Genomic DNA, 23,371 nt, shown 5'->3' on the forward strand with positions numbered 1-23,371 from the left:
TTGGCATATTTAATGACGTTGGAAAAATACTCAAGGTGAAAAATATAAAAATTGTCCAAGTGTCTGATTCCAATTTTGTGTGTTCCCTGTGTAAACATAATATATAAAAAGAGACCGGAAAGAACCATCCACAATGCTCTGGCGGGGAGAAGGGAGACATCGTGTTAATTTTCTTAATTATATTTTCCAATATATACCACGTTTTTTATAGCACATTAACAAATGCTATTTGGAAAGAAAAAAAATCACCATTAAACCTTAAAACTTGGCCAGAAATGAATTTTTTTAATTTCGTGAGAATGACTTGTTGCAGACCGAGAGGGCATACCGCAGCAATCAAGAATAGTGCTAAGGGAAGACTGAAACCCTCCTTCCAGGCCCGGAAGTGCATTACGAACTACAAGGAGAGGCAAGCGAGATGCTGGCCTCCACTACGGCTAGAGCGACCACGAAAAGACACAGGAACTTCCGGGGCGGAGCTCTCTGTTCCTTTCTCTACCTTGGGGGAAATGTGGGTTGCTGGCACATTCAAAGTTCGCGATTGCTTGGCTGCTACTTCCGTCACTCTGAGACGGTGCTTGAAATTGGGAGCGACCATGGCAAAGAGCAAATTCGAGTACGTGCGGGACTTCGAGGCTGACGACACATGCCTGCCCCACTGCTGGGTGGTGGTACGGCTGGACGGCAAGAATTTCCATCGGTGAGCGAGCTCGGCCCGGGGTGCGTGCTTCGCAGGCGTTTCCGGTGAACGCGACCCCTCCGTAGCAGCCCGCAGCTCGTGGTTACCGTGGTAACGCGGCAGCCAATGACTGCGCGGCTTTAAGCATCACACTATGTGCTGGCTACAACTGGCTTGAACTCGAGTAGTCTGGAGTAGTTAAAAATGAGACAGGGTGCTCCCCTGGTGAGGAGCTGGCCTGAGGTGTCCATTGCCAAGGCTTTGGTGGAAGAAGTTACGCTTGGGCGCATTATTTCAGCTCTTCAACCGATGGCCAAACTGGTTGTTATATTTGAGGGCTTGCTGTGGACAGCGCTATACAGAGCATATTCTTGTTTCATTATCAGTAACAGGGCACATGGACTGGATTCAGGAGGGGAAAAGTCAGAAAAAAACAAAGTAATAGAAAGATGGGAATTTCTTTAAAAATGCTACTTAGGTAATGATTACTGTAGTTAAAATCTATTGAGCAGTCCAAGGAGCCAGGCATAGTTATGTTTGTTACCTCCTTCTAACCTGCAGGACAATCCTATGAAGTAAATTTATCCCTATTTCACAGAAAAGGGAATGGAGGATTAGTATATATGTTCCTTTTTCTCAGTTTATCAGAGCTAAAAAAAAACAAAACAAAACAAAACCTGGAGTTCTTAACGAAATGGATTGGGTTGTGGCTCCTGGAATGTTTGAACTCACAGCCCTATTACAGTGTCTTCCTTTATGAACAGCCTGTTTAATCTGTGTATTAATGACAAGGTCTCTTGCAGCTATGCCCTTTTCCCTTTTCTTTTTCCCATTTGAAGGTTTGCTGAGAAACACAGCTTTATAAAACCTAATGACAGCCGTGCTCTTCATCTAATGACCAAATGTGCCCAAACTGTAATGAACGAACTGGAGGATATTGTGATTGCATATGGACAAAGTGATGAGTACAGCTTTGTGTTCAAGCGAAAAAGCAATTGGTTTAAAAGAAGAGCCAGGTAATTCTGTGGCCTAGCTCCTTCAGAAAATTTCCTACCAGCATCTGGCTTCTGCTTGGGCTTCCCTGGTGGCTCAACTGGTAAAGAATCTGCCTGCAATGTGTGAGACCTGGGTTTGATACCTGGGTTGGAAAGATCTCCTGGAGAAGGGAAAGGCTGCTGCTGCTGCTGCTGCTGCTGCTGCTGCTGCTGCTGCGTCGCTTCAGTCGTGTCCGACTCCAGTATTCTGGCCTGGAGAATTCCTTGAGGTTGCAAAGAGTCGGACAGGACTGAGTGACTTTCACTATCTTAATCATAAACTTGCAGACTGTAGTATTTGCAACTGCAGGATGTGTGTATGTGTATGTATGTCTATATATGTATATATACACACTCACACACACTGATACACTGATAATATGTATAGAAGTTGACTGTTGTACTTCCATCTGTTATTCAGGCATTCTGTATGCTTCTTCCATTTCATATCACCTTAGCTTCTAAACTGAACATTAAAACTAGAAGCAGAAACTAAACGTTTAGGTAAGGAGGATCTCAGTACAAATTAGACAAATCTCATATTTAATTTAGCAGTATGTTGAAACTTTCACAGAAAACAGGTCATGTAATGAATTGGTATGTTTTTAAAACAGTGGTGTCCCTCCTCCCAAGACTTGAAGAAAATCCTCTTGAACCATCAATTTTCATCACATCCTATAGAAAAACATTTAATAATAGTAAACTATAGGACTAGAAAGAGAGGCAGGCTGCATTTTAAATATATAACTGAAATATTAAAATAGTTTTTCTTGACTCAGTTTATATTATCTCTTGGCTCTCTGGACAGTTTGTGTTATCACTGTGTTGCACCCACAGACCCTGTCATGGCGTTGAATTAATATCATGTATTTTCCTTTTTCTTGCTCCACCCAACCTGCCTTCTGCAAGTAAGTTTATGACTCACGTGGTTTCCCAGTTCGCCTCCAGCTATGTGTTTTATTGGCGGGATTACTTTGAGGACCAGCCCCTTCTGTATCCCCCAGGCTTTGATGGAAGAGTTGTGGTGTATCCTAGCAACCAGACTCTAAAGGACTATCTCAGCTGGCGGCAAGCAGATTGTAAGTGAGACCAAATAAACAGATGTATTGATAGTTACATTAAAACTAGAAGCAAAACTAATTCGTTATATTAGAGGTGATGCTCTGAAATAGTTTTGGCTCATGTGTATTTTGTTTGGAATGCAGTATTTCAGGTTTTTAAAATTAGTTGAAAATACTTGAAATATTGGGTATTTTTGTGTAAATATTCCTTATTTTTAGCTTTTTTTTAAAAATCAGAAGATCTGGCAATACTAAGTCTGTATTTCCACTTAGTATTGGTCAGACCCTGTATAGTGACTTCTGCCTTTATACACACACACGCACACGCACACACACACACACACACACATACACATATGCATACACATGTGCATGTACACAGGAGCCAGTGTGCCTCAGCCTCTACTTCTCTGTTGTTCTTCTGGGGTCACCTACTCTGCTTTCCACACTTAGGTTCATGCTGGCTTTAGTGGGTATTTGAGTTGTGACCCTCCCTTACATGATGAAATATTTGTGAGACTTTTACTCATTTAATGTGTCTTGATTTTTCCAGAAGAATTGGAAAAGAGGTGGGAATAATAACAAATCAAATTATTTGATTAATGTACAAGTTAGCTTAATGTACAAGTTAACAGACTTGTGTGAAGCACAGCTAAAATGACAGGATAAAACTTTTAGAAAATTTTTCTGCTTCCCTGTATGTTCCCTGTGTGTGACTTTTGGCAGGTAACTAAATGTTTCTGAGGTTTCTCTAAAGAGGAGAGAAATTGGGCTCTATTACTCTTTGAAGGGTGAATATTAAAAAAAGATTCTACATCCCTACACAGTGTTACTCTGTTTTCCTTACAGGTCACATCAATAATCTTTATAATACAGTGTTCTGGGCACTTGTACAGCAGTCTGGCTTAACACCATTACAAGCCCAAGAGAGATTACAGGTATGTAGATCTTACTGCATTAAGACTTCAGGGGGGCAGTTTATGATCTCTCGTGACATTTTGCCTTCTTTTTAAGCTCTCAAGTGTTTACAGCTTTGTTTTGAAAAGTTACAAAGATCACACTAGTAGCAGCTCTGCTGCTTGCTTGCTTTGTGACTGTGGGTAAGTTGTAACCACTCCCTGAGCCTCAGTGTCCTCTGCTGGAAAATGGAATTAATGGCTCTACACTCCCACATGGTAATGGCTGGAGCTGCATATCGGCTGCCCTCTATACAGGGCACAGGCTCGCCTTTTCTGTCAGTCCCACCTGGCTGCTTCATCATTGTCATTCCCTGCTGGGGACCTGGAGTTTGGGATTAGGACTCTTGTGTATCATTAAGACCTCAGACTCTGGGGAGTCAAATAATTGTACTCAGATGTTTTTGTTTAATTTTACCTCTCTGCCTTAGTTTGTATAGGTAAAATGTGGAAAATAATAGTTCCTACCTTACAGGTTTATAGTGAGAATTTTAAGTGGCAGGATGCATGTAAAACGCACGTAGACTAGTACAAAGCACACTATAAGTAACTAATAAATACTTTTATTATTAGATGCTACTTGCAGGTGAACTGTGAAATGAGATGTGTTGTAATAACTCCTAATACAATGCCTGGTACTCAGTAAATGGTTGTCATTATTAACAAGAGTGATAAAGATGGGTAGCAATAATAGGAAGACTGGTAGATGTAGCCAGAGTTTGGAAGCGCTAAGTTTAGATTTTGATTCTTATTCTTAAGTATAAGAGCACCGTTGGCCTTGGAAAATTTATATAATCTTTCTAAGCTTCTGAGCTCTCATCTCTAAAATGGAGATGGTTATGAGGGTCAAATAAAATATTCAAGCTATCCAGTACAGAATCAGTACTCTTACCTATTAGTGCCTCTCACTCCATCACACAGTAGTGATTGGTGAAGCCAGTTACTTGCTACAGAAGAGAACTTTATGGATTTTTGTATTTAAATAAGATTTGAACTGCTCTTAAAACTCGTTAATACCTATGTGATGTTTGCTGAATTGCTTCCACTTCTTGATTTGTTGCTAGAAGTTTAGATAGAGAGTGGAATGGATAGGTGGGGCTAGGGAGAGAAGAGACCTACAAAGCTTTTTATATTTGTTTTTATTTCTTCAGGGAACTCTTGCAGCAGACAAGAATGAGATTTTATTTTCTGAATTCAACATCAACTACAATAATGAGCCACTGATGTATAGGAAGGGGACTGTGTTGATATGGCAGAAGGTAATGCTGTTATGTCTAAGGGAAAACAAAGGTCAGAAAGAAAGCCTGTGCCCAACCCACGCTTTGTCTTGCCTGCTGCCTGCATGCTGATGTAACTCCAGTCATTAGCACAGATTAGACCCTTTTCAAAACGAGATGCTACAGCTTATTATTATGGATGCTTGCTTTGTCAGTTCGTCAGTCAAGTTTGTGATCTGGACTCCTCCCTTCTATAAGTAGAATTGCAGAATCTTAGAATTTTTTTGTGTGTCATAAGTTCTCCCCAAATCAAATCAAACCCCTTTAACAGGTATAGTGCCGATAAGAGAATTTTTGCATCCAAAGAACATTAAAAAAAAATCCCACACTGGACCATTAAATGGCCCACACATCCCATGAGAACTATAATTTGAGGAACTGATGTTGTATGTGAAGGTTCTGTCCCTTACAGAATGTTCAAGAGATTCTCTAGACAGTCATAGTTAACTTAATATTCTGTCTCCTTTCATCTAAATCCTTAATTCTACCAATATTTTCTCTCTGATCCAGCTCCTGGGCATAATGATGTCTCTAAATTTATTTCCTTCTGTCTAAAGTATTTTTTTCTGAATTGAATGTTTTTAAGTATTAAGGGAGTAAGTATCCTAAGAGCTCAGGATCTCACTGGCAACTTCAGCTCTTTTATTAGTATTTTTAAAGTATTTGTTCTTTGGACCCTCAGGTGGAAAAGCAGAAATATCTTTAATTCTATGGTTATTGCTAACAAGGAACAAAGAGTCCCTTCTGTGTTCCTAAGATCTCCTCTCAGAATAGAGCAGCATAACTGTTTAAAAAGTGTTTTTAGTTGTAAAGAAATTCAGGTATGGTAAGATATGTATCTGTCTGAAAATATATATTTGTCAGAGGTACTGGGTTGGCTAAAAGTTTATTTGGGTTTTTTGGAAAACCCAAATGGATGTTTTGGCCAACCAAATATATAGCCCACTTCTCCGTCTTCTGTCCCAAAGCCACTCTCTAGTTAACAATGTCAATATTTTAACTTTACCTATAGGTGGAGGAAATCACAACAAAAGAAGTTAAGCTGCCGGCAGAAATGGAAGGAAAAAAGATGGCGGTGACCCGGACCAGGACTATGGTGGTGCCCTTACACTGCAATATCATTGGGGATGCTTTCTGGAAGGAACATCCAGAGATCCTGGATGAAGACAGCTGACCCTTTGCTTTTCAGTCCTGGCGTGCTTAACCATCTCGGCCCCCAAGTCTCCTGGCCTTTGGTGGCCCTAGCATCTGTGCCCCACAGAAGTGTCCCAGGAGTGGCATGACTCTGGTTGGGAGGGGAGCGGAGAGAAAAGGGGTGGATGTGGGTGGTGTATCTTGTTCTGCTTTAAGTGGAACACCTATTTTGCAGTGTTCAAACGTGGTTCCTTCAGTAGAAGTACATTTTTTAAAAAAATTGTACTCTTTTTATAAAGCAAGAACTATGTTATGCCTTGTAGATGAATCATTTTTAGACTGTGGCATGGGTCTTAACAAAAACCTGTCAAGCTTTTTTCACCTCTGCTAGAAGATGAGTCCAAACTTTACTGTCGCCTGCTCTTTCTTTACCACAGAATCCAGTGACCTGGGTAACCTCACCTTTCCCACCCACCTAATTGCATTCATCTTTGGCAGACCTGAACTAGTATAGGTTGATGCCCGTGCCTCTCAATGCAGGAATTCCAGGGCAAACTCAGGGCTTTGTGCCATTATCCAAGTTGGCAACCTGGGCTGAACTAACAAGTTGTAGCTTGCGTGTCCTTGCATAAATATTGTGTGGACTGATTTTGTGGAGTTGTCAGCATGACCCTGCTCATCTCACCAGGGGCAGTGATCACAAGGCTGCTTACTCTTTCTCAGGAGAAAGAGAAGTTACATGTCTATATGGGAGAAGGAAAATGTGAGATTGAATGAGCCAGGAGGAAGATACTCTGTCGTCTTGGCACTTCAGTTTTGAAAGTCACCTTCCTGTTAGACTTCCTGAAAAAGATTCTCAGGTAGCCTCTGTATACTAAAACAGTGACGTCTGACTTGGAGAGCAGCGGGACCAACACTCATCTTTGGGTCACAGGTAGTAGAGGAGCCCTAGGGGGTTCTACCTGCTGATGTGGAGTTGGGCGAGGAGCCATAGGAACTGCATGTTGCTCGTGGCCTCTGAAGTGAGCAGGCAGTGGGGGTAGGTGCTTGAGAACTCACATTTCCTTTTATGTTCATATTTTAAAGGAAAAAGATTAATTTGGCTCTATAAAGAATTAATTAAAAGCCCACATCACAGTGCCTGGTCTTACACTGTAGAATTTACAGCCAAGAAAATGTATTTTTGAAAGAGCAATGGCTGGTCTCATCTCACTAATTGACACCCCATCTGTTGATGCCTTTTTTTCCCTCCCTGTTCTCACTCCACGGGAATAGGAGACATGGCTTACAGTTGGTAATTGATAAAATTTCTTTGAGAAGAAAAAAAATAAAGGTTTCAACTCCCTTGGCCTAATTTTTCTTTTTTTTCATACAAATGCAGTATATGAGTCCAACTTTCATGTGTGAACATCCTTACATAAGCCAGGCTCACATCCCTTCATCACAGTGGTGGTTCACAGACTACTGGATACAAAAATTTACTTGAAATGCTCTTTTAAAATGCCAGTTCCAAGCTCTCTCCTCATGAAGAGTTTGGGATTCAAAGACTTTTGATGGGTGTGGTCAATAACCACACTTTGGGTAACTAGTCTATACCAAAACCTAGACTTGTACATCTAGATACATTGATAGGCCAAGTAAGGCAGTAAGAATGTAGCTCTTGATTGGCAAACATAATGGTAAACAAATTAGAGCATTCTATATCAAAACAAGTATAGATAAGTAGGTGTTTATACAAATTTTTAAGACAGCCACCCAAGAAAGTTTTGTGTTTCCTGTGGGTATTCTGTGATACAACAAAGGTATCACTTGATTTTGTTATAGGAGGACATGTGCTTGCTGGTTGAATTGCCAGCAGTTTGCAGGAGTGAGGTTTGTCTTGGGGAGAGTGGTTTTGAGCAAACGAATATCCTGGGTTTAATATTTATGCTGTAATCATACCTATTGAGTTAAGTAATGCTGTCAGAAGCAGTGTTGGATGGGATTTCCCTGGCTGTCCAGTGGTTAAGACTCTGGGTTCCCAGTGCAGAGGGCATGTGTTTGATCTTGCATGCCACATGGCCTCCCCCCTCCCCTGCCCCAAGTACTGTTGGCTGCTTTGTCATCTTTATTTTGCAGTATGTCTTTATTCTAAAGTATACTTCACAGTTGTATATTAATTTTCATCCTCTCTTAAGAGACTAGTATTTTCTTGGGCTTCCTTTCCAAAGCTTAAGGAAACTTCAAAATAGACACAGAAGCCACTAGTATAGAATTAATGCCAGTGGTTTGCAGTTTGGGAGAGTGGTGACAGGAGTGATTCGTGTGACGTCTAGGTGACTAGAAACATCTTGGTTCTACTGGTTGAGGGGGTAGTATCTGGGCCTTTGATGTAGACTACACTATTATTTTAACATCGAGAAACAAAAAAGTGTCTGCTAAACAGAGGCTCTAAAGTACAGCCAGGTTTTATAAATATGCCATCCCAGTTGTGGGATCCTCCTTTCTGCCAGGTGCTTAGCAATACTTAGAAGATCAATGATGGTGAATTTTCTTTAATACTAGCATCTGTCTGGTGTGTGTGTAAATTTCTTTTTGCCTAGGTATAAGAAATGCAGTACTAGGGTCCACTCATAATTCTTCACTTTCATTGTACACTCAATGTTAACATTCGTAGAGCATTTATTACGCCCCATATGCATATCTTTGGTTCTTCAGACAGTTCCTTGAAACAGTTTCTAGCAAAGAGTCAGACAGGACTGAGTGACTGAACTGAACTGATAGTATCTCAAAAGAGAATGGAAAGCTCAGAGAAGCTAAATAGCTGGAGCCCAGGCGTCTGAACTCCAGTGATGCTCAGCATAAGCACAAATTGGGACATTCCTTGCCCTCTTCCTGGGCTTCCCTGATAGTTCAGTCACTCAGTCGTGTCTGACTCTTTGTGACCCCATGAATCGCAGCACACCAGGCCTCCCTGTCCATCACCATCTCCCAGAGTTCACTCAGACACATCCATCGAGTCAGTGATGCCATCCAGCCATCTCATCCTCTGTCGTCCCCTTCTCCTGCCCCCAATCCCTCCCAGCAGCAAGGTCTTTTCCAATGTGTCAACTCTTCGCATGAGGTGGCCAAAGTACTGGAGCTTCAGCTTTAGCATCATTCCTTCCAAAGAACACCCAGGGTTGATCTCCTTGCAGTCCAAGGGACTCTCAAGAGTCTTCTCCAACACCACAGTCCAAAAGCATCAATTCTTCGGAGCTCAGCCTTCTTCATAGTCCAACTCTCACATCCATACATGACCACAGGAAAAACCATAGCCTTGACTAGACGGACCTTAGTCGGCAAAGTAATGTCTCTGCTTTTGAATATGCTGTCTAGGTTGGTCATAACTTTCCTTCCAAGGAGTAAGCGTCTTTTAATTTCATGGTTGCAATCACCATCTGCAGTGATTTTGGAGCCCCCCAAAATAAAGTCTGACACTGTTTCCACTGTTTCCCCATCTATTTCCCATGAAGTGATGGGACCTGATGCCATGATCTTCGTTTTCTGAATGTTGAGCTTTAAACCAACTTTTTCCCTCTCCTCTTTCACTTTCATCAAGAGGCTTTTTTTAGCTCCTCTTCACTTTCTGCCAGTTGGTAAAGAATCCGCCTACAATGCAGGATACCCCGGTTGGATTCCTGGGTTGGGGAGATCCGCTGGAGAAGGGATAGGCTACCCACCCCAGTATTCTTGGGTTTCCCTTGTAGCTCAGCTGATAAAGAATCTGCCCAGAATGCAGGAGACCTGGGGTCGATCCCTGGGTTGGGAAGATCCCCTGGAGAAGGGAAAGGCAACCCACTCCAGTTTATGGGGTCGCAAAGAGTCGGACGCGACGCAGCGACTTTCACTTTCACTTTGCCCTCTTGCCGTTGCTTCCCGCCAGCTCAAGCTACTAGTAGACCACAGTTCCAGAGAACCGAGAAACACCTGGGGAGCTTGTCAAGCTGACGGGCCCGGGCTCCATCCCCAGGGAATCTGGACTATCAGCAAACACCGAAAGTGATAATAATATTGATGGGAAAACGCTGCGTTAACGCAAATGAACCTCTTCCCCCAAACGCTGATGCGCTCCGAGCCGCGGGCGAGTAGCTGCCGCACACCACACCGCGGGCGGCGCAGAGCGCAGGCAGACGCTGCCCCCTGGCGGCCGCCCGGGCGCAGTGAGATGAGACCCTGCGCCGCGGCTGCGCGGTGACGCCCTCTGGCGGCCCCGCTCCTTCTTCCCATCGGCCTCGGCTTGCGGGCCTTTCAAACATGGAGGAGCGGGAGCGGGGGGCGAGGTCGGCTCGCGCCGGGAGCCCCGCGCGCCCGCCCAGCCCGCGGCTGGATGTCAGCTCTGACAGCTTCGACCCGCTGCTGGCCCTGTATGCGCCCCACCTGCCTCCCATTCCCTACCCCAACGCGCCCTGCTTCAACAACGTGGCCGAATACGAGAGCTTCCTCAGGACCGGGTTACGGAGCGGCGGGCGCGGACGGGCGCGGGGCGCGGCCGCTGGCTCGGGGGGCCCCGCTGCGGCCTCCGCGCCCTCGGGCAGGACCCGCCGCCGCCCGGACGCCCCCGCCCCGGACCCCGAGCGCATCCAGCGCCTCCGCCGCCTCATGGTGACCAAAGAGGAAGGGGACGAGGCCGCCGAGGCGCGGCGGCGGGGTCCGGGTCGGAGCAGGAAGGCGCCGCGCAACGTGCTCACGAGAATGCCCTGTGAGTCCCGCGGGCGGGCGGGGGCCGGCCGGCGGTCCGGAAGGCGGCGGCCCTGCGGGCGTGTCCCTGGTGACAGCCGCTTGGCGCGGACCTGTGGGTGTATCAGGGGGAGGGTCTTGGTGAAGGCTGAAGAGATAACCGGCCACCGAGGGGAGGGTCAGCTTGAGGAATTCAGGGTCTGTCTGGGCAGTGAGGGAAGAGCGGCAAGGCTGTAGAGGGGATAAGTAGCCATGGGTAGGGTCTGCTTGGATAACATGTGTAAAGGTCTTGGGGGGGGGCCACAGAAGTGATCACAGAGGTGACGAGGAACCTGCTGAAATCGATGTGCAGGAGTGATTGCGGGGGCGGGGGGTGGTGGTGGCCGCGGGATTCTGGAGAGGTGGTGAGCCTGGACATCATGGGGAGGGTCTGCAGAGGTGATGAAGTCTTGGGGCCACGCATGGTGAGAGCAGGGAGGGCACAGCCAGTATTAGGGGAGGGAGAGTGGTTTGGTCAGTGAGATTTGTGGGTGAGGAACGCAGTATGAGGAAATTGTTCAGATAGCACAGGGGACATAATCTCATGACCTCTGCACATTAAGTGACAGCTCGTTCTCAGTGCTGTAAGCAGAAAGGGCTGCAGGGTCTTGACATACATATGTTCACTGGAATGCAGCAGGCACAGAAGGCCACTAAAGGGCAGACACTTTTACAGCCTCTCTGCCGGGCTGAGTGCAGGGACTCTTGTCTGTCAGGCTCCTATTACCATATGCACAGGTTATTTTGAGTTCTGAAGGTGTAAATGGCACGAGGGGATTTCTTGCAGCCTCCTAATAAGTTCCTTAGAGTAAAGCTGTAAATAGCAGAGACTGCTAACGGGTGAGTTAGGTCTTGTATAAATGGAATAGAAACAGCCCAGGGTCATATCTTTGTCATCTGGCAAACAGTTCTGACATCTGCCCCATGAACACAATGACCTACTTAGCCATTCAGAGCATCTGTATCCTGATAACTAAATTGTGGCATTATTAAGTCACTGCCTTTGGAATGGAGCATTTTGCTAAGTAAAGGAATATTTTGTTTCTTTCCTAGAAGTGTGTTAAGAGAGCAACATCCTAAAAAGCTGAGTGCTGTTAGGGGTGCCTTTGTGGTTACAGTGCCAAAGCATCCCTGCCTAAGCTGGGGTTTACTCCAGTTTGCTTGCCCAGCAGTGACATTATGCATGTGCCTAAATTAAGAGCAGTTTGGGGGAGCTTATTTTGCCCATAGTTTTTGCCACTATCAGATCTTTGAAATGCCCTCCAAGTCTCAGATTGTAACATTTATTTCCGTTTTGCCAAGTATTGCTTTGCTGCCAAGATTTTCAAGACAAAAGAAGTATTTCTATGTGGTGAGTGGTTTTGGCTTTACTGGTGGAGCATTTCGCCATATTATTAGGATGAAAGAGTGCGAAAGCCAGCTTTATCAACTTTCCACAATTAAATGTATGCCTGGAATCAAAGTCTCAAAGTGTGCTGTAGGCACTGAAAATTTTAATCCTACCACTGGAAACAGTTGGGTGTACATGGTAGAGATGAGTAGATATCACAAAAAAATTGATGACCTTCAGGAAGCAAAAAAAAGTATAGAAGCAGGGATGAATATTAGGTTTTTTCCAAAAAAGAATTCATATAGAAATCAGCTTTAGGTCAAGGAAGGGCATGCTTGATGATAACAGTAATTATTTAAAAATAAGGCTGTTGAGCATGTAATATATGCTAAATAAGCGTGTAATATATGCTATATTACATATAGCAAAATTAACCCCTCAGGTGAGTAAAAAGGTTGTGAATTCATCACCACAATCAAGATACAAATCAAGGAGTTCCCCGGTGATCTAGTGGTTAAGATGCTGCACTTCCGATGCCAGGGATGCAGGTTCAAACCCTGATCAGGGAACTAAGATCCCACATGCTGTGTGGCAAAAAAAAATAAAATAACGTGTAAAGTTAAACTTACCATAGGGCCTGGCCCATACTGAGGGCTCAGTAATTGGTGATAATATTGGTGACAGTGATGCTGCTGCTGTTGTTGATGTGAAGGAGGGAAGCTTGGAGACTCTTGAAGTGAACCAATAGTATGATGAGGCTCTAGACTGTATTGTTGGTTGTGGAAACAGAAAAGAAAGGTCAGGTCTTAGTTATTGAGAATCTCTTTTCTGGACTTAGTATTGGCTATAAGAAGGGAAAAATAAAAGAGTGGAGTTAAAAATGACCTGGATTTGGAAGGCTGTGGCCCAAGGGTAATGGCAGTGGAGAGAGGGATTTGGAAGAATAACTTCTTCAAAGATAAGGCATAGATACAGTTTTAGAAGCCTGGCTCATATCCATTTGGAGTTTGTCACAAATACTGCTGAGAAGAGATTCAGAATGTGCCTTGTGATTCTGAATGTGGAACTTTTTTTTCTCTTGGGATTTTGCTCTGCTAGATGGTGCCAGTGTTGTATTTTTGATCACATGAGAGAAATATTCCCTGGAATTATACCTTGTTAAATCTTTGGAAGAAAAAAAAAATCAAAATAAAGGTACAGATATGAAGGTTGAAAACCTGAGTTTACCATTTGCTTAATTAGAATAAGAGATTTTTGTTAAGGTACATGCTTGTCCTTTCTCCCTGATTTGGGGATGTGAGGGGAGTAATGCCCCTGTTTTCTTCTAAGTTAGAAAAAGAGTGGCCTTTCCAGCCTTTGTGGAACGTGTGTATGGTGGAAAAGAGGAGTGAATGTGGAAGGCAAGTAGAGGAATCTAGGCATTGTGACCAGTTTCTAAGAAATTTAATTATTGGAACTTATTCATTACATGAAACTAGAAGTTACCTAGTCTAACCTCACCTTATGAATGGGGAAACTTGGACTTGTGGAGAAAAAGTTGCTCCCCAAGTTCACACAACTAGTTATAATGACCTAAATGTTGTTTACAGTGCTTGATTTGACGCCATCTGTAACACATATCCAGGTATGTGTGTGTACACATACCTTAGTGTGTCAGAGGTACAGAGAAGTTTAATATGGCTAGAGGAGGGATGGATGGTGAAGGTCAGGCCAAGGGTCTCATGTTCCTTTCCAAGGCCACTGTTTCTGACACTCTGCCTTCTTGCTGAATCTTCAATCTGACAAGCTCCTATTTCTCATCTACAACGTCACTTATCTTCTTTTATTAACTTACCCCTGCCATCATGTATAAGCCAGTCCATGAGTGGGGTAAGGAGGTTAAGAGTAACCACCTTAGGTATCCGAATTGAAGTGCAAGACACTTGTTCTCTTTTATGCTTATACTAAAAATAAGACAGAGTTATTGTTGTTTGTCTACTATCAATGACAATAACTTACAAAGAACTGTGCCATTCAGACTTCAGGGGAAGAGTGAGATTGTGTAAATGTGAGTGTGTGTGTGTGTGTGTGCATGCATGTGCAGTTTTCTTTAGGGAGGTTTTATGTAGTACAGTTACCGCACTGTGATGGCTAAATTAACATGAAATAATAAAAATAAAACTCAGCCTTGCTTTCAAGCTCTGAAAAAAAAAATCCATCATAATAAAGGCTGCAGTTTTTAGTCCCAGCATTCTTCACATGAATTGTCATACTTCTCTTTTCATATGATGCTTATCAGCAATTTCATAGGAGTCAGATACTCAGCAGGTGCCTTTACATCAGTGAGGCCTGAAATACAACCAGGCCTCTTCTTCCTCATGTGAAGATAATGTTCACTGAAACACTAGTGGCCTAAGAGCACGGCTTCTGCATGATGTAGCTTAGACCGAGAGGGCCAAAAAGCCATTCTCTCTTAGATGATTACATGTGTTTCAGGGCAGATGAGTCACACGGTTCATTTCCTTTAAACCTGTGACCCAAGTTCTTGGTTCTTTGGAAGGCTCAAGCTGGATATGCAGTTCGTAAGATTTATCCTGAAAAAGATTGTTATACAAGGCAGAGAACTGAGAAGAACCTGGCTGCTGATGTGCACATTTAGTATCGTGTTTTTTTGCCCCCAAAAGTTTTTAAGTGATGCTGCCTCTTAGAATCAGAGGCATCATAGAAATAGCATATGGAGGTAGTGAAATCTTTGGATGGTGGCCACGCAGGGGGTTTACCCATGTTCTGGGGAGTCTTGTCTCATTTCAATGTGCATTGCCTGCACTTGGCATGCTGCCCACTGGGCCTTCCTGCTCCTGTGGTGTGGTTGCCAGTGCCATACCATGTAGCCTTGCGTTGCTGGAGATGGTGGGGTGGTCTTGGTTGTTACTTCTGGGAATGAGAGCAGGTATTCATTCTGTGCTGATGGTTCTTCTTGTTCCAGTGCACGAAGGCAGCCCTCTGGGTGAACTCCATCGCTGTATCCGGGAGGGGGTGAAGGTGAATGTTCACATCCGCACTTTCAAGGGACTTCGGGGCGTCTGTACAGGCTTCCTCGTTGCATTTGACAAGTTCTGGAATATGGTAATTAAGCCTTCCGCAAGGAACTGGAGCACCTCCTAAGGATTAAATCTTTTATATATCTCAAGGACTTTATTCTGCAAAACCTCCAGAATAACTTCCAGGAAGCCCTAGAATCTTTGAATTCTCTTGGACAACAAGAGAAAAGTTCTTTTTATTGTTTTCCCAAAGGCAGTGGCTTTCACCTGGGATGATTTTACCTATGCCTCCTTCCCAGGGGACATTTGGCAATGTCATTTTTTGATTGTCACGACTGTAGGACAGAGTACCACTGGCATCTAGTGGGTAGAGGCCAGGGCTGCTGCTGTGCACGCTGCAATCCACAGAATACCCTGCCAGCAACAGAGAATTATCTGGTCCAGAATGTTACTAGTGCCAGGGTTGAGAAATCTAGCCTTAAGGAATAATTGCTTATTTCTTCTTTTAGTAATTTTATATTGATTTCTTACTGGTTATTTTTCATTCATTTAAACATATTTATTGGCTTCCTACTTTGGCTGGGCACATTGCTAGGTACAGAATTCAGGAAGGAACTTAAACTGCAACTTTTGGAAAGAGAGATGAAGATAGAGGGGAAGCAGCCATGTTAATAAACCAGACACTTTGCATGGTGTTTGCTCATGAAGGAGTGTACCATGCGCCCTCAGTCTTCTAGAGGCTTAACTGTCTATTTACTAGACAGACATTTGGAAGAGAAAAAGGACACAGCACAGCTACGATATGAGACAGTTACAGTAGGAGCCACAAGGGCTTTCTAGTGTTTCTTTCCATACGATCTTCCATCGCCAGTTTTTCTTCTCTTTGTGCTGTGTCTTCATCTGTGCATGCCCCTTGATTATAGTAGTAGTTGCTAATACTTATTAAACACTTGCTATATGCCAGATCCTGTACAAAGGACTTTATATATACTACCTCAGGAAATGAGTTGTAAGTCTATCACTGTTTTATTTCACAAATGAAGTAACTGAGGCTAGTGGTTTTGGAAGGTTGGTCCCAAATCACACTCTTAGTAAGTGAAAGGGACTGTAACTATCTTTTCTGGCTTATGAAACCATGTTTTAAACCGTATGGAGTCGTAAAACTTGGATTCAAATCCTGGCTTAACGTTTGGTAGCTGCGTAACTCTAGGCAAAGTAATTTCTCTGAGCCTCAGTTTTCTCATTTCTAAAATGTAGGGGGAAAATGTTTTATTATTATTTTAAGTTTACTTTTGAAGGGAGAGATTTAAGAGAATATGTTTAGCAGTGGTGGCAATAACAATACTGTCAGCTTATGTTTGTAAGATGATTCACACTTTTCAAAGTAATTTCTCATACATGAGCTCATTTGAGCCTAATAGCTGTCCTGTAAGGTTGATCTCTCATCAACAAGAATTCACCGGCATTTCTGTGTATTGCCCTGGCTAGTCTCTTCATTGCTGTCATAAAGCAGAGAGACTGAAAAGGGAAAATCAGCAGTAGTATTCTTAAGGTGTGGTCTGAGGCTGTCCTGCATCCAAATCATGGGGTTTCTGGTTAAAACAGAAAGTTCCTGGGCTTCGTCCCAGACGTACAGAATCAGAATAGCCTTAGATTTATATTTTGCCACATTACTGACAAGAGGATTTTTTGCAGAAACTAATGCCTGTGGTGTTAATGCATCTCTGGTCAGTAATGTGTTAATAAGCTTCCTAGATTATTCATGCCCCCCTGAAATTTAAGAACCTCTACCCTACACTTGCAGTGGCCCCTTACCATAGGAGAACCCCATCGTATATGGTCATAACAGCTTGGTGTTCCTATTCATAGGGGACCGTGTATTACCATTTGTTCCTGCCCAAGAGCTGAGTCACCTGTTAAGTTTAGTCTGGTATAATTAGATGGTATTCTGCCATTTAAATTTTGTCCTGAAAGCTATAAAAATAATATTTTGAATGATACCATATTTTTCCTTCCTTTGGTCTCTTTTTCTCTAGGCACTTACTGATGTGGATGAGACCTACCGAAAACCTGTTCTAGGCAAAGCATATGAACGGGATTCTTCATTGACTCTCACCAGGGTAAGCAGTTTCCCCTGACTTTGAGTACCCAGTGTGCTTTCAAGCTTAGGAATTAAGATCACTGAGCCTAGGGACCAGGATTTCCCAGCAGTAAAGCCTTATTGCTGTCAACCAGGCATGCTTGGACCAAGATCTTCATTAGTCTCTTCTCATGCATCCAGTGAGTAAAAAATGAGTCCGTATTTCTTACTTGCATATTGTTTGAGCAACAAGTTACCTCATCAGGTCTGAATGTCTTTCAGTTTTATACCATAGAAAAAATGGGTACCTTTTCTCTTGACATACTTACTGATTTATCTGAGTTATGGCTAGAAATAGAAAATTTGTTGCTAACGTTTTTTAAATTGCAAAGCAAACAGTCTACAGAGCATGATTAAGGAATCTAGTCTTTCCTTGGTATATCGAAAAAAAGAGATGTTGAAAACTGAAGAGAAGGCTAATACTTGTCATTGCTTTCCTTGCAGCTCTTTGATCGACTAAAACTGCAAGATTCCTCCAAGAAGGAAACAGATTCTAAGTCTGCAGTTGAAGACTCCACTCTCTCCAGATACTCCCAGACATCCACATGGAAGGTGGCTTCAGTGTGGGGAAGAGGAGACACCGATCGGAGTTCACGCAGGCGTTCCCGCTCCGTCCCTTCTTCCTTGCAGGCGTCTGCAAGGGAGGAGTCCAGGTCAGAGCTGTCAGGGAGGACTACACGGACAGAAGTGTCCAGTGCAGGGGGTACCTTTTCCAGGGCTACCACCCTTTCCAGGGGCCCATCCCGTAAGAAAAAGAGAAAGCCCAAAGTGGATTACCAGCAGGTTTTCACTCGACATATAAATCAGATTTTCATTCGAGGTGAGAACGTCCTGCTGGTTCATCTTGCACAGTGACCGGCTCAACCTCACTTGAGCTTTGGTTTTAGAAATACAGTGCATGAATTGCTGCTATGCTTATCCTAGTATCCCAGTGTAACTCTGAGTTGGAGTGATCCCTCTGGTCCAGCATGTGCAGAGCACAGAGCCAGGCTCGGGCCCTCTGGGAGATGAGGTCCTGAAGGGAAAACGACTTGAGAGGGTGGTGGGTGTTTGCATTAATATCACAGCAAAAGCTGTACAGAGCATGGTCCATGCATCTGATTTGGTATCACAGTCTACTGCATACACTCAAACCAAATATAAGATCTTGAATTGGGGAGCATGGTATGAATTGAATTGACTCCACAGACACTATAGCGTGGTGAAGGAGAAAGCCTCCTCAGGAAGAATGATCTCATTTCTAGAAGCTAGTGCCCTGAGTACTCATGAACTTGTATCTAAGAGTAGCAGTATAAATTGCCTCGAGCCCTTCATCCACACCTTGTAACTGACCTTCAAGTTTCACTCTATACCACTCTCTCTTGATCGAGGAATGTACTTTGCTATCTCTTAATATCTGTAAGATAGAAGAAGGCTACACATTTATGTAAGAGTGAAACCTGGGTGGGTAGCATGCTCCAATAAATGCTGTGTCTTCATCCCTCTCATGTTATGGGAAGAAATAGGGGACCTTGTTGTTGGCTTTCCTCTTGCCAGAGGGAGTTCCTGCAGATGGTGTACCAGGTGGGACTGTAAGATGCTCTTGTCCTTCTCTTCTTTCACTTTTGTGGCATGGTGCTAGTGCATGTGCCTGCGTATTGCCCCCTGTGTATAGTGTGACCTGTCCTGTGAGCTTTATAGCAGGAGGCCGTCACCTTCATGACTGGCTGCGAAGAGTTCTGCATGAACTCAAGAATACACACACATCATGTGGCTGAGAGTACCCTTTCCGGGCAGGGCTGGCCCTGTCTCGAGTGTCTTTCAGGATGGTTTTCCATGAAACCCGGGTGGAGTTTTATTCCCTTGTGTCAGGCCAAAGAGGTTCTCACAAAGTACAACAGTGGTGTCTATAAGGGACATGTTACTCAGCCCAGCTTGAGTAACCAAACACCAGACCACCTGCTACTATTTCTACTTGAATCATATGCTTTTTCAATCACCAGTGCAAAATAGGCTATATCTCGACATAGACTGTTAGGCAGTATTGACCTTTTGTTTTGTTAGTTTATGCTAGGTTTTATTTTAGATAGCTTACATTCAAAGTGAGAATGAGAAATAGCTCACTAGTTAAAATGTTTGAAAAGAAAAACTTCCTCTGCCGTATTTGTTGTGTAACTTAAATGAGCCTTCTGAGAAGCAGGTGAGTCACGCTCAGAGAGCTGGGCCGGGACTCCTGGTCCTTTGGCTGGCTGGGCCTCTGGCTCTTCATGGAGTGAGAGAAGAGCAGACTAACCCCTCTGTGCCTCAGGTTTTCCCCATCAGACACCTACCTCACAGGGGCACTGAGGAACAGAATCTGGGGAAGGCATTTTAAAGTCTTTTAACATACATAAGTGCCATGAGTAATTTTTACTCACTCTGTTTCATAGCTTACTAGAAGTTCACTGTCTCATGAGCAAAGTAGGTGCTATATAATATAGGAACGTAATCTCTGTAAGTGTTAACAGTTATGATCTTCTTGTCATCAGAAGGCAGTGATACCTTCAGGAACTACTTTCCATGTTCCATTCCTTTCTCCTAAGGGACAATGGAAGTTCTCAGAAGAATATCTTTAGTGAAAGAAAAGTAACAGTTTTTTTTGCTGCTCTCCCATATCCCGGCCCCCACCCTTTTCTGGTCGTGATGAGAGGGAATTCCTCTGCACTTTTGGGGGGTTTATATGCCAGCACTGAAGGAAGGATGTGAATCTAAAAACAGCACATCCCTGAAAGGGAATCTGTGGAAGTTGTTTTATTTGATTTTGTTTCAAAATGGGTTTCAAATATACTCTTTAGAACCAGATGAGATGCACTAAACATTTAGAGAGGTTCTAGGTTACACATGCAAGCGAACAGTTATCTTTGGACACTGCCAGCCTGAGTCTTTTTAAATAGTATGTTCTGAAATCGGTCGTCTTGTTAATCATCAGGCACCCCACCTTTACCCCTTTACCGATCTCCCCTGTTTGGCTGTCCCCATCTGTCTGTCTGTCTTGTCCCTCATCTGGAAGCTGTAATAGTTACTAGATTTTCACAATAAAGGAGAAATTGGAATCAAATGAATATAATCAATTTCTATTCATTGTAGTACCTGATTAAATCTAACCTGACTTATTTTAAACACATGCTCATTTCCTTGTTTGCATATGATTTTCATGTGTCCATATAATGATTGATTTATTGCTTTTTTGCTCAACTTAACAATTCTGGCTCTAAAAATTATTTTAAAACTGTGTGTGATCTATCTTACGTGCCCATATTCCCCATTTATTGGTTTGGACAGTGATTCTGGGATGATTACTGTCTAGTAAATGTGATGTTTTGTACAAAGCATGATAATCATTATTTTATAGAAGTAAATTTTTAAAATTATTGCCATTTCTTTATTATTGGATAAATTTTTCAAAACAAAGGAAAAATATATTCTAAAAATGTACATGCTGCTCAAAAATGTGATCATCTAAGACATTTTAACAAATTGCTATGGAAATAACTGAAGTCTTCCTGAAGAGAAGGCAAGGAAAGAAAAAGGGGAAGTAACAGCCAGAACGGCAGATTTCTGGAGGCCCCCCATCAGCTCGCCAAGGGGGCCCTAAACAGCCGATATACACCACAACTGGCTTCTAGTATTCTCCAGGGATTTGAGATTGAGACTCTAGTTCTTTTTTTTTTTAACATTGAACTGAAGTTCTTCAGAGTAATCTCTAGACAAGGGAGCGTGTTTTCAGGGCAGACTTATGAACTTGCTGAGGTCTTCTCAGGGGTATACAGGTTTGTTAGAAAGTAGCAAGGGACTGAGAGATGGAAGGTGTGGCTTCACCCCCAGGACGATCTCATGGGCCAATATTTGTACACAGAGGTTGTTCTACTGCTTCACCACTAGGAGAGGCTGCACTTTAGGTTGTGCTGGTAATTAGGAAGTATTTCTGCTTTCTTTCAGAGACCAGTTATGATAGAGGTGGGCTGTTTGTGAGATGCTTAGCTAGAGTTGTCTGTGGCAGGCGGCCCTGGACCACTTGGTTTCTTCCTCTCTCTGCATGTTGCGTGTCAAGTCAGAAAGCCTAGAAACTGTTAGCATTAAAGTCAAGGTGCATAGGAATCCTTGCCAGTGTCGTTAGTGAATGAAGAAGGGCTTTACTTGTCTTCATGTGAAAAGGTCCAGGAGTACCTTTAGGGACTATCAGCCCCAGCCTCAGAAGCCTTACACAAACCTAGGTGTACTGCCTGTACCCCTTGAGAAAGAACCTAACTCGATGCAGAGTGGATATTTGTATTTCTATTTGTACTGTTTTCATAGCAGCAGACATGGGCAAAATCATGAAATAGAATCTGTTCTGTAAATTACTTTTTAAAATTTTCTCTTATTTTTGCCTTTAGGAACAAATTTAAATTGTTCAAAGACAGCTAGCTGTCACTGGTGCTGTCCCAAAGCTTTCTAATCCTTTATGTATTTTTATGAATAAAATGATTGCTGTGGGAAGACCAAGATTCATCTAAGAGTGTCATGGTATAAACAGAATGGTTTGTAGTTGTTTGGATTTTTCTTTTCCTGTGCCATATAGAATGTAGTCAACTCCTTTTCAGTAGCTTCTGTTCGTCAGCTTGTGTGTTTCTGGGTAGCAACTCCCAGAAGGCTCTTAGTGTTTGTGAAGAAAGAAAATCTCATCTAGGCCTGTGTTGCAAAGGTGGGTGGTCTGTCATTACTTCCTGGCAAATTGAGTTGATGGATTTAAGATAAGCCTTTGGGGTTCCTCCATCGTTTCCTGGGCTTTGAGGAGGAGTTGGGCCTCCTTTACTCGTGGTGTTTTGAGTATGTTTCAAATGTTTGTAATTTCTCTTGCACTCCTCTAATAAAAATGAAAGCTGTCTGTCAAGACATGGCTTTGGATGGTTGGGAGATCTAGCCGGAAAAAAAAGAAGTACACCTGAGACCTTCAGTTGGTCTTTTATTTATTTAGAATAAAAAGTAGTTTGATAAGCTACCAGAGCCAGTGCTTCTTTAAAAACATTCTCTGAAGAGATAGGAACTGTCCCACAGGAAAGCTATAAAAGCTATTCCCAGTACATTGCAATTGCTTTTGATTTTTAATCCTTTGGAGCAAATGTCTGATGTTATGTTTTTAGAGCTGTGGGGTAAAAATGTATTTTAAAAAAATTTAGGGGTGTTACTGAAACAATGACTGGCTGAATTATGTGTGAGCAAAGCTCTAGGGCAGCTGTCCAGTTCTTTTTTTGTTGTCCCGACAGTAAAGCAGATAGTAAGCGATGTCTTGAAAAGTGATTTGCTTATTCCATCCTGACATCTAAAGGCATTAGCCTCCTATTTGGCAGCCCTGGGGAAACCCCTCCGCACCGTGACTTATTACCTTGTTTTTTAGACAAGGCTAAACCTGGATGACTCTGTGTATTAATAGTTTCACTCTTCATATACCAGCTGCTACAAGAAAAACCATGATTTTTAATCTTGTCTTGAAATTACTCCTCATTGTTAAATTCACCTAAACCCTTCCTGTGTATGGAGGGTTGCTGCTAGTAACATCAGTTTGCAATGTTCTGCTTTCAGTATTTGTCATACGGGAGTCTGGAAACTGTAATAAATACAATTGTCTTAATAAACTGGCTGCTTTGTCTCTGCTAATTGAGGAGGGATGGGTGGAGAGGAGGTGGCAGGGGAGTCTGTTACCCATGAAGACACCCATCTAGAAAGTTAACACATCACAGGCCTTCTGCAGTCTCGTTGTTGTAACCTTGTGCCTTTTCTTTAGCAAAGCACATGTATCTAGATCATTATTCAAGTTTATTTGAAGTTTACACTTAGAAAAGGAACTTGGCCCATGTTTGTGAATTCTCTCCTCTAAGCCCCAAGCAATGGTCATTGCCCTGTGAATTTATCCTACCTAATAGCTCACTGGTGTTAATCCACTCTCTTCACGACCTGCTGAGATCACCATTGACTCAGCTCCCCTTGGAGGATTTTACCACATCT

General features: G+C 43.0%; 2 protein-coding genes across 3 annotated transcripts; both read left to right on the top strand.

Annotated features, from left to right (window-relative positions):
• The first annotated feature begins 392 nt into the window (after window positions 1-392).
• Window positions 393-7,490, top strand: THG1L (tRNA-histidine guanylyltransferase 1 like). Of its 2 annotated transcripts, none has more exons than XM_069590013.1 (6): window positions 393-700; window positions 1,519-1,695; window positions 2,623-2,792; window positions 3,624-3,712; window positions 4,882-4,989; window positions 6,020-7,490. In XM_069590013.1, the coding sequence occupies exons 1-6, from the start codon at window positions 510-512 to the stop codon at window positions 6,179-6,181; spliced, it is 897 nt and encodes a 298-aa protein (XP_069446114.1). In that variant the 5' UTR covers window positions 393-509; the 3' UTR covers window positions 6,182-7,490. The 2 variants fall into 2 exon arrangements, with proteins under 2 accessions (XP_069446114.1, XP_069446113.1); XM_069590012.1 differs by having other exon boundaries at window positions 471-700; window positions 2,627-2,792.
• Window positions 7,491-9,751: 2,261 nt separating this feature from the next.
• LSM11 (LSM11, U7 small nuclear RNA associated) lies at window positions 9,752-23,001 on the top strand. Its single transcript, XM_069590016.1, has 4 exons — window positions 9,752-10,861; window positions 15,174-15,313; window positions 17,265-17,348; window positions 17,813-23,001. The coding sequence occupies exons 1-4, from the start codon at window positions 10,417-10,419 to the stop codon at window positions 18,221-18,223; spliced, it is 1,080 nt and encodes a 359-aa protein (XP_069446117.1). The 5' UTR covers window positions 9,752-10,416; the 3' UTR covers window positions 18,224-23,001.
• Window positions 23,002-23,371: the final 370 nt, after the last annotated feature.

The sequence above is a fragment of the Ovis canadensis genome, chromosome 5 (genome assembly GCF_042477335.2).
Source record: "Ovis canadensis isolate MfBH-ARS-UI-01 breed Bighorn chromosome 5, ARS-UI_OviCan_v2, whole genome shotgun sequence".
NCBI lineage: Eukaryota > Metazoa > Chordata > Mammalia > Artiodactyla > Bovidae > Ovis > Ovis canadensis.

Bases quoted from the DNA above. Each gene is read 5' to 3' on its own strand.
- THG1L (XM_069590013.1), top strand. From the start codon at position 510: ATGTGGGTTGCTGGCACATTCAAAGTTCGCGATTGCTTGGCTGCTACT. The intron at 2,793-3,623 runs GTAAGTGAGACC...TTTTCCTTACAG, and splicing joins CAGCTGGCGGCAAGCAGATT to GTCACATCAATAATCTTTAT. The intron at 4,990-6,019 runs GTAATGCTGTTA...CTTTACCTATAG, and splicing joins CTGTGTTGATATGGCAGAAG to GTGGAGGAAATCACAACAAA.
- LSM11 (XM_069590016.1), top strand. From the start codon at position 10,417: ATGGAGGAGCGGGAGCGGGGGGCGAGGTCGGCTCGCGCCGGGAGCCCC. The intron at 10,862-15,173 runs GTGAGTCCCGCG...TTCTTGTTCCAG, and splicing joins CGTGCTCACGAGAATGCCCT to TGCACGAAGGCAGCCCTCTG. The intron at 15,314-17,264 runs GTAATTAAGCCT...CTTTTTCTCTAG, and splicing joins TTGACAAGTTCTGGAATATG to GCACTTACTGATGTGGATGA.